A 12,686-nucleotide genomic window follows, 5' to 3' on the forward strand; every position below is an offset into this window, starting at 1 on the left:
TACATTTGTGTGTGTGTATATATAACAACTCCCGGTGAGTCATGAAGCAGCGGTTTTCTGCCTTGGTTAAACCCTGACTGTAGTAGGCCAATACCCACTCTCCTTCTGGTCCCTGTTAGGAGAGGACCGCCCCGATCGCCAGGTTGCTTGCATCAGTGTCCAGCAAGAATGGCAATCCTGGGTCGGGGGGTGGGAGGGAAAGAGTACCAGGGTGTTGGTCAAGGCCGCCTTTAACTCTTCAAAAGCGGCCTGACAGTCGGGGCTCCAGCAGAACAACTCGCCCTTTTTAAGGAGGCGGTTCAAGGGAGCTACCTTGTCTGCAGAGTTGGCCACGAACTGTTGATAGTAAGAGGCCAATCCCAGGAAGGCCCGCACTTGTCGATGGTTAGCAGGGCTAGGCCAGTCCTGCACAGTGCTGATCTTGTCTGCCTCAGTGCTGATGCCCTGACCTACCTGGTGTCTGACGAAGGTGACCTCCTTCCTCATGAACCGGGTTCAGCTTCAGACCCGCGTCCTCCAGGCGTTGCAGCACCTGTTGAAGGGATGTGAGGGCTTCTTCAAAGCTGTGTCCATGTACCTGCAGGTCGTCCAGGTAGTCAAGGCAGTGCCGCCGGGGGATGCTCCATAAGCCTCTTGAAAGTAGCAGGAACGTTGCAAAGTCCAAACGGCATCACCCGGAACTGCCACAGACCCTGCCCAGTTGAAAAGGCAGTCTTTGGTCGAGCTTCAGGGGGTGAGGGCTACTTGATTCCCAACTTCTCCTCTGCAGCAGTCAGTACAGCGATGTTACGTGCCTTATAGCAACCGCATTTTGAATGGGATCAAAATGAGAACTGTAACAGACATAAAATAAATAAAATGCATTTTAAAAGGTTCCTTTCCACACACACACACCAACACACACACATATATGACGCTCATTGTACACGCATTGTTTTAGCCACAGCTAAACAGAAAAATAAAAAGACGTCTTTACGATGTGGTTGAGGGATGTTTATATTTCAACTACTTTTTTTAAACCATCATGCAATACAAAAAATGAAGAATGTTTAAAACAACTGTATGGAGATGTGGAGATGTATTGCCAGTGATGATTTTGTTGACATTTTTCTGGTAAATTTCTTGCTAATGTTTTTTAATATTCTATCAGTGAACTTGTATATTGTTTATTGACAGACATGGTTTGGGTTCAGATCTTGACCACAGACCTTGGTTTAAGGTACAGATGTACTGGTGAAACTCAGTAATGTTTTTTGGAGGGCGACGCTTGAAGGATTAAAGCAGAAGTATTCTGCTCCATCGATATTTTAATAACTAATATAGGCCTCCAGGTTTTAAAACTAAAGTTTTCAAAACATATAATAGTTTATAGTTCTGACTTCACTGGCAAGAAATTTGGATACAAGGCTTTTTACTGGAACAAGCATGAAATATATTGTTTATTATTCCAATATTCAAATCATATAATCACCTGTGAGTACATTGCTCACACACAAACTTCCATCCCAGGCTTAATGTAAAAAAAAAAAAAAAAAAAAAAACAGTTCATACCAGTACACATACTAAAAAAAATGTAATGAATGTAAAACTGGCATTGAGCTGAGTAATCCTAGCACTGTGTCATCTTAAATATATGATTACACAAAACACAAAAACAAAACCATAAAATAAATAAAACAGTAAAAACAAAAATGTAAAAGATTGTTGTTTAAAACGCTCTTTTATTAAGTGAGATCGTTCTTAAAAGATGTGAACATAAATTTAAAAGTATATACAGGAACAATATACATATCTATAGTAGGGAGTTATCTGTGAAACAGTTTTTCAATATTTGGTTTACGGCCTTCATTCTGTGTATTTATTGATTGTGCACTGGCTAGTAGCAGAGAGGGAGATACAGCAGCTGGAGTCTGCTTTCCTTTGGTAAACGGGCCAGGAAAGGAACAATACTTTTAATCAGGGTGGGTCGTGTTGAGATTGCCCATGACAAACACAAGTAGCAAAGCCAATGGAAAAAGACTCATAGTTACTGAGCAGGCGAACAACACTTTTACATTAAGGGTTAAAATAGCCACATAAAAAAATACATGTATTTTTGTGTTGGTAAAAACTGTTTAACTTACGTATGTACACAAATTTAAAATATAAAAAAAAAAACAGTCAACAAGATCAGTGTTCAAATATATACGAGCATCAAAAGAAACATCACTATTATAACACATTTATTTTCGAAAAAAATAAGGTATATAAATGATGGACACTGACAAAATGTTTTTGGTTTCTTTTTAATCACTCGATCATTCATCCTTGACCATGACACGCTTGAGTGACTATGACTGAAGCATATGCACTTAATCACCTAATAAGTGAGACAATTGATTGGACACTGGATATGGAGTGATTTCAGCTATTGAATTGCAAACTTCACATCCATCACATCTAGTGAATTTGATCCAAATATAAGTGATAAGTTTCTTTTAATGCTGAAATATAAGTGATAAGTTTCTTTTAATGCTCAAATATAAGTGATACGTTTCTTTTGATGCTCAGTATATGTTATTAACATGCATAAGAAATAGAACAGAGAAAATCATCTCAAATATTTCTAGTGTACTGTTCTGAGTGCCCTGCTCAATGTCTTAAGTAGCTTGGTGCAGCAACACAACTGATTAAAGACAACTGGGTGCCAATAAACCAGAGAGAAAGAAAAAAAAAAAAAAACGTTACAGCAGCTTATAAACTCTTGTGAAGTTTTCATAATCCATAGTCATTTTAAAATACAGTAACAGTCTTTGATTATTGTTTTAAGGTGATATATTTCTAAATATGCCATTAAATACAAAAACCCCTCTTATCTACTGCTAAAAATGAGCAGGGAATGAAATGTCTGTGTACACCTAATATTGTATGTCGGAACTGAATCATTTCATTGTCCCCTTATGTATGAAACATGACACTTTTAGAAAATATTGTTACTAAGCAGACATTAAAGTATGAGTGGGTCTTTACAGTAGAACACCAAAATTGTTGACTATAGTAGCTGTCACGTGACCAGTGACTGCTGTTAACTGTACACCAGCAGATTCAATTAATAACGAGTCTGTGATGATCAAGAGGAGCATATTGGAGATTCTGCATATCCTTTCATGGTGTATCATTTATTATTTTGTATTGCTAGTTAATTGTATTTTTAAAATGGATTGTGGTAAAGTTTGCATTGTAAATATACACTTAAAACTATGCTTGCAGAACCATTAAATACAGCTGGATAATGGATCCTTTCACAGCACTGCATTTGTAGAAACGACAGTACTGATTTCATTTTAATAAACAGAAAAGAGACTTACATTATTGGAAGTAATATTTTATATCAAGAATAAATGCATTTATAAAAAATATATTACATATATTAAGTAAATTTAAACACACTAGCCCAATTTGTATCCTGTTTGTTCATGGGCTCTACAATAGTTTAGTGCTTAAAATGATGCTTTCTGGTCAAACTCAGGCAACATACTGTGCGTCACTTAAAATGCCTGAGGTTAAACGGAGTACCACTTTAAGTATAGTGCTGACTGTTTTAATTGTATAATATGGTACATTAAAAACGCCTGTTGTGTTTGTTTAAAGGAATACTGCAATTCCAAAGCTGTTTTTTACACCCTGTAAATATGATGAATGTTTTAAGTACCAATGTAATTCAGCTGTACTCAAATGTGTTTGTCTTTGTCGCTGCACACTTTATTGTCATGCTTTACTGGTCCTGTAAATACAGCAAAATCGGACTCCTTGGTTAAGTTTGTAAAATCCTTCAACCTGCTTTGATTTCAGGAATAAGGTATACCAGGCAACAAATTGACAGGTACATTCCTGAAAGCCTATAGCCAATCAGCAGCTCCCTTTCTGGCTTAGCTGGTGACCCCTCCCCCTAACTCCCTTGGCACTTTACATATTCATTAATTTGGTAAGCAGAGAGATTAACCGTCTCCTTAACATGGGAGTCAGACCTTGGAGAGCAGGTAGGGTTGCATATGAAGATATACAAATACAGAAGCAACACATCATCAGAGACAGGACCTTTCTCGAAAGCATTGATAAAAATAAACAGAAAAAGACAGAACCAATATTGTATACTGGGCATGTAAGAAATAAATGATTGGTACATTTACAAGGTGCATCACTTTAATAATCATGAAATACGAGGGCTGGCATGGTTTCAATGTGTAGTGAGCGCACATTAGGTGCATCTAGCTGATTACACAGTGCTGATATGTGACAACGAATGAAAGACAAATTATTGAAATTATAAATAATAATCACCTGCATCGTGATGCCACTTACCAAGCTTTAATCTGGTTTAAACTAAAATTATATCTGGTTATATATTGGTTTTGAATAGAACTAGACAACAGCCATAAATATATCTATACACCTCTCTTCCCTAAGAAAACAATTTCTGATTGCAGTAATGCGTTTAAGAGATCCTATATTGATACTTTGTGGTTATACTGTGCAATATAAAGGCCACCTTGATAAACAATAAAGAAAAGGCTTGTCCAGCAGGAGTTCATGAGGCCATCATGTTTCTGATTCAGAACAGTTAGAGGCTTCTTATACGGTTCTTTAAGACATTCTCCCCTCTATTAGGTACTAGTTATCTTTCATCTTTACTGTAGAAACTGGTTTCAGAACTGTCTCATCAGTTAGTCATTCAGTCGTTAAATCGACAGTGGAGAGCATCAGCAGTAATGCTGCTGTCCATGTTTTGAACTTTGTACATAAAGGTCTCTGTTGTCCGCCTATCCAATTTCATAATCGATGGAGCTTAAAAAGTAACCGAAAGTGGAAATCTTCACTTTTGATCAGAATTTATCTTCCAGTGCAAAAAAAAAAAAAATCCAAAGTGAAGGAATAATTGAAGTGAATGTCTCCATGGTGTTATCTGCAGGCACACGACTCCACAGTCATGTTGGGGTAGACCTTGAGGACCACGTTCTTGTTCTCGTCAAAGAATAATATAGTGAGGGAGGACATGCGTTCTGGAACGCAGCAGGGCTCTGGGATCCCAGGAACCACACCCACAGCTCTCACAATGCTCTGGATGGTGGCGTGGTTCGACGGCTTTAAAGACTGCAAGAAAGCAAAGCAATTAAAACCATATTTGAAACAACATCAGAGATTAATCTTACTGAAGTTAGCAGGGGTGCATTTAGGTTGGCGAAAATAAATCTACATTTTAAACCCATTATTAAACCCATTGTTATCTCCTACACCAACTTGACTGAGAGGATAATACAAAATTCTCTGAAACTGATATTGTATTACAATTTTTTTTAATACTATCTTCATTTCTAAAGATATTCTGAAGGGAAAAAATGAAGGCCAATTCCAGCAGCTTGGTGAATTCAACAAACTCTGCCTCCACTACTTCCCCAAATCTTCACCTAATATTTACGAACCAAATTCAAAAGGCCTGAACACAACTGTAAATTCACTGAAGTACTTACTAAATTCAACAGAACCATCAAATGGACATGGACGGGTTAATTTTATGATGAATCATGTCCTTCTTAACATTACATGCAAAACAACAGCTAAAAGTTGTCTTTATTGAAAAACAGCAACAACTAAATAAAGAAGCCACATAGCACTCCAGTGAATCACTGAGGAATCCGCCATTCCCTTTACATGGAGGTGATCCCCTTAGGGTCTCAGTCACTCCTAATTCAATTTACTACAAAACCTTTTGCAGCCCAATACTAATTAAAAGGACTTCAGACCTACCTCACCTGACTTCAATTACAGGGGGTATTCTTCCACAGGTTAACAACCTCCCTCCACCTGTAAAACTTTGTAACTAGAAAGGGACAAAAGCCCAGAACCCCATGGGGTCAATCTAATAGCTCTTCAGCTTCCATCTCTATTATAAACAACCTACCTTACATGTAACACTGTGAAAGAAAAGACTGCTGAGGTGAGAAGACACGCCCAGGCACGCTCGTGAAATGCCACAGCAATATAGAAATGGCCCTGCTTTTAGTTTTATTCATCTGAAAGACATTGAGTCGGTGCTAAATCCTTCTCATTTTAGGGTGAACTGCAATTAGATCATTTGACCACTAGATCTGTAGAGGTGGGGTGAAAATATTTACTCAGAAGAAACCAAAACAATATGTTGGCTTTTTCTTTTTTTTTTTTTTTTGAATTAATAGTAGTGTTAGTATTTATATTTTCAGATCAATTGTGTTTTTTTTGGTGTTCTCTTGACTGGCTTGGAATGAGTAGATCCTCCTCAGAACTAAACCTTAAGATTTGTGCAGTATTTACCCAGAACTATACTGTCAAATGAAGGCTTTATGTTCCTAGATTGCACATAGTATATGATACTCAACAAGTGTTTATTTAGCATTTTACAAACATCTCCCAGCAAAGAAAGATGCTATGAGCTCTGAAACTGGCAGTGGTTATTGTTACATCCTTGATTTATAAAAACATATTGCTTGGGTTACCAAAACCCTTAATTAAGGAACTTTGATAAAGCAAGGAATTGGATTAGTGTCGCTTCACTTAACCACTAAAGTGTAGAAACTTCTGGGGACTGAAAGCAACATTTTCTTTTAGCTTGTAAAGTTACACCTCAACAGTGCTGCTCCCTATCAGGTATGGAGGTATTGCAGACATCAATCCCTGTCTTAGACTGGACTACTGTTCTGCTCGCTAGTGGATATCAGAGCCCCCTGAAATGTGTATTTAGTATAATACCTGCTAAATTAACTGTATAAAGAAATACACTGCTTTATCCAGCATTGAGATCCGCCTACAGTGACCCAGCATTGAGGATAACTAGACGGAAACATTTCCAATGAGCTGGTATGTATTACTTGAGCAGGAGCTGGCATTTGCACTGTATGTACCTAGGTTTTTTTTTGTTTTTTTTCTGGGGGCACCAAGAAAGCAATAGTTAAAATTATAAACAGCAAAACAGATTTGTATCCATCAAAATCACTTTAGTATATACTGCATGCACGCCACCTCCACCTGCTGGTGATTTGAGACATTACAATTTATTTAGAACTTTAGTCACAATCCAGATATTTGAAGTTGAAAGTGACGGTTCTGGTTAACAAATCTTTTGCTACATTACTTACAAACTAGCAGATTCAACTATCCACCCACTAGTCAAAGTAAATGTGTTTTATTGTCTTTATACCTGATGTGATGCGTTTTATTCCTTTTTTTAACCACAATATATACACAGTCTTACGTAACTAACGCAAACACATACACATGCTCTTTATGTTACAGCTTTGGTATTGGAAACCTACCTTTGGCATGGGAAACTGGCAGGACCCAGAGCAGTAGTAGGCATCAAAAGACTTTGGGGAAATAATCCACTCACTCCAGCCAATGTCAGCAAAATCCACCTTCAGGTACCTGCGGGCGCAATTCCGTGGCTCGTTCCACTGCTTCCGTCGAGCCTTTTTCAAAGTCTGTTCATCGAACTGGAGCGTCTGCACCTTGTGCCCATCGCTCTTTCGCTGCTTCTTTTTGTTCCTCTGCCGCTCTGCTGGGCGGGTCTCCAGTGCTTTGTACGGATTCCTCTCTCCCCAGGCCTGGGCCTCGTTGAACTGGTACTCTGCCCCTGGCAGCTCGTTGTTCTGCAGTGGGAAGAGGATGTTAGCGGATCGCTTGCTCCTCCGCTCGGCGGTGCTGTTGCGTGTGTGCACTCTCAGCTTGTGGAGGCCGGGAGCCAGGGACCCCCCTTGCCTTTGCAGTGTTGACACTACAGCTTCTGATTCTGAGATAGCAGAGTCGTTTGCGTACACCAGAATGTATGGGGAGCGCTTCGAAAGCAGCTTTTTCCAGGGCCTGGTTCCTTGCGAGGCGATCTCAATCCCGATCAGAAGCTCGTCCTTGTGCTTGGCTTCATTCAGGACACGTGTAATGTCCTTCCACTGCCATGACAGGAAGTTCCGATAGACAGTGGAGGCATTGATATGAAAGTGCCCCAGAGTCCTGGTGTTGTTGGCCACAGAAGCCAAACTCCAGATGGCAAGATGGATGTGGGCTTGTTTTCTGTGGCCATGGTGACCACAGCTCATGGGTCTTGCACACTTCCGGCTTGTGTTCAGCAGGTCTCCTATATAGTAATGTAACGTGGCAGAAAGAATGTCTTCTGATTTCGTTAGAGAGGTCAGGTTAAAGATTTGCAGTTGCTTATCTCTAATGGTGCCTGGAATAAAGAAAAATACATTAAAAATGTATACAGTTGATGTATTGCTAATTCTAATTCACAACAATCCCAGACAGTCCATCTGAATGTTGAAGGCTTTTATTCTGTTATTTGTTGAATCTAAGTTGTGTCAATACACCTTTACCGAGGAATTTAAAAGTAGATCAATATTATACTGATAACACAAAATACAAAGATTAGCGAGTTCTTGGTACAAAACATAACACTGCAGCAATCTAAATAGATTACAATTGAGTGTATAAACTGGCTCAAGTTCAAGAATATAAGCTACAACTCAAACTCTCTACTTAAAGTATATTAGAAGCTGAGCTCACTGAAATGAAAATCTATTCACAAAAAAGATCTCTCTAATCTTTAAAATAAACTCAACCATCAATTAGACCTAATCCACACTAAATGCATTATTTGCCATTGCATTAATGTATCACTGCTTTTAGGCTAAAAGCAGCCAGATTGAGGTTTACAATATGGGCTTGTGAGAGCGGTATCTTTTCTGGGGTTCCATATGTTTATTCCAAGAACCAACTGTCAAAACAGGAAAGGCCAGTGGTGCCTTTCTTCTGTGCAGAGAGATGTATTCCCAGGTGGGTCAGTTAAATAGAATTACTGTAGTCTGCAGCTCATAGTTTTAACAGCTAGGAAGACAACAGGTGGCAATACTGAGCTAGAAGAGAAAAATGCAGCCTTACAGACAGCCTGTTAGGCTGGGGTCAGCTGTGAGAAAACAGGGCCTCGTTTCAGTAAAGTCAATATTCCAACTTGGAAATGTGCAGAAATGTAGCAGAGTTTGCAAGCTGCCCCATTAGCCGGTGGTCAGAGTGGTCACATTCATTACTTCCGGGTTGGATCAGATGCACCTGAATAAACTGAAACCTTCAAATGTGTTTGCTTTTTATACCTTCCTGTGCATGACTTCAAATAAAGCGTATTTCTCTTTTTGAGTGTTGCTTTATTTCCTTTTGCCAGTGATGAAAAAAGAAATCTCAGACTTGAATAGGTAACACTTTGTAACGTGTTGGTCTTTACTCTTTCAACACTGCAGATCTAGGAAAGACACCCGACTCAAAACTGCAGGCCAGTGTTGTAGCACAGGAAAGAAAACTCCAGTGAACTTAGCAGGCCAGTGAACTGATATTTTGTATGCGTAAGTCAATGTTTCTTTCTTTTTCAGCATAACCCACTGCAGCTATTTCATTAGTTACCTTTCTGTATGAGTTTAAATATGATTATGTGAAAACAAACATGTTTTAGTTGAATTACAGAAGTCAATCTATATTAAAAACCAAATTGGATAATTATTGATATAAAAACCCTTAATGAACATTAATTCACCATGAACAGGTAGTTGTTTTCTAAATCTCGACAGAAAAATAATCGGAGAATATTAACGTTTAAAGTTTAAATCCACGTTTTACGTTATCAGATTTCCAATTATTAAATCATATATTAGATTGGCTGTCATATTCATCCCAACTGAAACCTCGGTGTAATTATTTTAAATCACCAGTAGGTGGGAGTGTTTTCTTACTGAAGAAACATTGCGGCCCGGGCTAGGAATTGAATTTCTCTGTGCGGCAAGTGTTTGTGAAACGAATCTAGAAAGTAAAGAAAAAAACAATTTTCAGTATTTGCTACAGCTCAGTGAGTGAAACATTATCTGTTAAAAATCAACCCTCTCTTATAGCAATATTCATTGGACATTTCTTTTTAACAATATACCTTTTAAACTAAAATAGTTTAGCCGAGGTTAGATGTAATCTGTAGGTTAAAATGTAATCAATCCTGAAAGAAATTCTCTTACATTCAGGTTTAAGATAATTATACAATCGACTGTTTTTAATTAAAGAAATATTTTTCAAAAACAACAAAGCTGTTGTTTATGGAAATTGGTACTTTTAAAATAAACCATTATTTAATAATTGTGTTTAGGATTAAGATCAGCCTTTTATATTGAACTTTTAGTTTTGCTACACGCATTGTTCTACCCACTCTCACTCTACAGCCCGATGGCACAATATTATCATTCAACAAGGAATCCTAGTATTGTGGTCTGTGTTGTTGCAGTGTAGATCCAAATAAATAACATACATAATAAATACATTAATAAGCAAAAGCTATACAAACACTGCCTATAATGCGCATCATCATATTCGTAATAGATGAAAACATGCAGCAATATTAAATATGTATCTACCTGTACAATATCAGAATCCAGAAACAGCAATCATCGCTGTTAAAGATACTTACCCCACTTAGCTTTAAAACTCCGAACTGTATTTCCATCCTTGAAGTGAAAACCTGTTCCCTTGTACTTATCATATAGCATCACCATGTGTTCTGAGACGGTGTCCCGCAAAAGCAGCTCGTTTTCAGCTTCAGAAATGTCATGTGTATCCCCAGTCCTGTCGAAATCTCCCAAGTCGGCATTGTTCTTGAGTCCTGCGAAATGATCTTTTAGCAGATCACAAGATCCAAAGCAAAAATAGCTCCACGCGAACAACACGACAGACAACCGGTGATAGTGAGCCATCCTGCAGGAAGTTTTAGCTGTAAGAAAAGTTGTAGAACTGTGCTGTGCTCCAGCTGGATTTAACGCGTTCAGGTGTTCTACCACCAGCACCAGGATGGCAATTTTTAAAATTCTCTTCCTTGGCTTTCTTGTAGCTCTTTGCCAGCGGGGAGTTACTGTCAGTGTCAACGTGTACGTGTTATTAATTAAGTAGGGATCAGTTGTGGATTTGTTTTTCTGTCCTCTGCTCCTGTGAGGCGCAGCTCTCTTGGTTTTTTATCTTAGATCAGGGCTGATCTCTGAATCGACAGCCAATCGCGCCACTTCCCCACTTCATTGAAGGTAAAGCACGCACTGCATTATCACGGATGTGGTGGATGCAGGACAATCTGCATACGTTTGTATCTGCTTCTTTAGTGTACCTGTTGTTAAAAGTACCGGGAAGCTGGCGTTTGTTTTATTGCCTATATTTTGTATTATTATATAGCTTATATTATTATTATTATTATTATTATTATTATTATTATTATTATTATTATTATTATTATTATTAGTAGTAGTAGTAGTATTATTATTATTATTATTATTATTATTATTATTATTATTATTATTATTAGTATTATTATTATTATTTTGATCAAGTGAATATGACATGTTATTGGCCTCTGTGAGTAAAAACTCTCCAAGTTTAACATGTTCTAATATGCACGTTGATAATCATACCTACCTACTGATGTGGTTCTGATCCATTCCAGAATGCCTCGACAGCTGAAGTCTTGAACCATTCCAGAATTAGTCGACCTATTATTGCATTATCATTGGTTCAAGGGACGTTTTCATAAAATACAAGGTCATGAGATTTACGAAGATGCACTATACAGCTGGCTTTGTCAGCTTTTGTGTCCACAAACATTGCAGTATTGTAAAGTATATAAATACAGAGATATAGTAGGGCTGGTTTTAAAGCTTTTTTTTTTTTTTTTTTTATTCTCCTAGTGTAAATCATTCAATTTTTCCAAGGTACAAAAAGCACCTTTCGAAATTAGTTCTGTAACTTTAACAGGATCTTCCCCCCCTATTTTTAAAGATGGGAATTTACACACTGGAGAACAACTTTGAAACACATCACAATTGAACACAATAAATAACAAATATTTAACTCCCAAACGTAGTCTACCCATTCTAGTATTCGAACGATCAATTTACGAGCAGCATCACCATTCCTATTAATGTTTTTTTAACATGAAGTTTTACAGACAGATGCATAACACGGATAATCCATCATCATCCTTCTCTGGCATTCCACTGAATCTGTCTGTCTTGCTATTGTTGTTGCAGTATGTTGGTCTCAAAAGCTTACCTGACTCATATTTTGTAAAGTGCAGTAGGACAAAGGTTAAGTACAGTATGTTCAGTAACTCCGGGACATAAACTGGACTGGCAACGCATTGTCTCTGAGCGATAAGCATAACACAAATTGGACGTTTTTATTTTTTTGTTCTTCAAACCAAATCAATTTCACCTTACTTCCCTAGCTATAGCTAATCATACCTCAAAGGCTAAAAGTAAAACAACATAACCGGAAACTGCTTTCTTTCACGAATCGCCCGTGAGCAGTTGAATGACTCATTTTGTATTTAATAAGTACAGTAGTATAAAGAAATTCATGCAGAGTACACCAGCAAAGCCCTGTGTTTCTGATGCGGCACTGAATAAAGTGGCTTATTCAGGGCATTAACGGATCTCATTTCTATTTTGCAGTGTTCAATTGACTGAAGCAGACACATCCTGCACATCGCAGCCTGATCCGGATGCAGCATCGCATCCCTTACACACTAAATACGTCCCATATAAAGAGTTTAAATACGCTCTTTCAGTCTTTCCCTTTCAAGGGCGCTCATGAGGAAATAATTATTTCCCCCC

General features: G+C 38.0%; 1 protein-coding gene across 1 annotated transcript; it reads right to left on the minus strand.

Annotated features, from left to right (window-relative positions):
• Positions 1-1,409: 1,409 nt before the first annotated feature.
• Positions 1,410-11,098, minus strand: LOC117973325 (bone morphogenetic protein 3-like). Its single transcript, XM_059003149.1, has 3 exons — positions 10,502-11,098; positions 7,326-8,233; positions 1,410-5,130 (listed from the first exon to the last, which is right to left on the minus strand). Exons 1-3 carry the CDS (start codon positions 10,782-10,784, stop codon positions 4,939-4,941), a joined length of 1,383 nt encoding a protein of 460 aa, XP_058859132.1. The 5' UTR covers positions 10,785-11,098; the 3' UTR covers positions 1,410-4,938.
• Positions 11,099-12,686: the final 1,588 nt, after the last annotated feature.

This window comes from Acipenser ruthenus, chromosome 1 (genome assembly GCF_902713425.1).
Source record: "Acipenser ruthenus chromosome 1, fAciRut3.2 maternal haplotype, whole genome shotgun sequence".
Lineage (NCBI taxonomy): Eukaryota > Metazoa > Chordata > Actinopteri > Acipenseriformes > Acipenseridae > Acipenser > Acipenser ruthenus.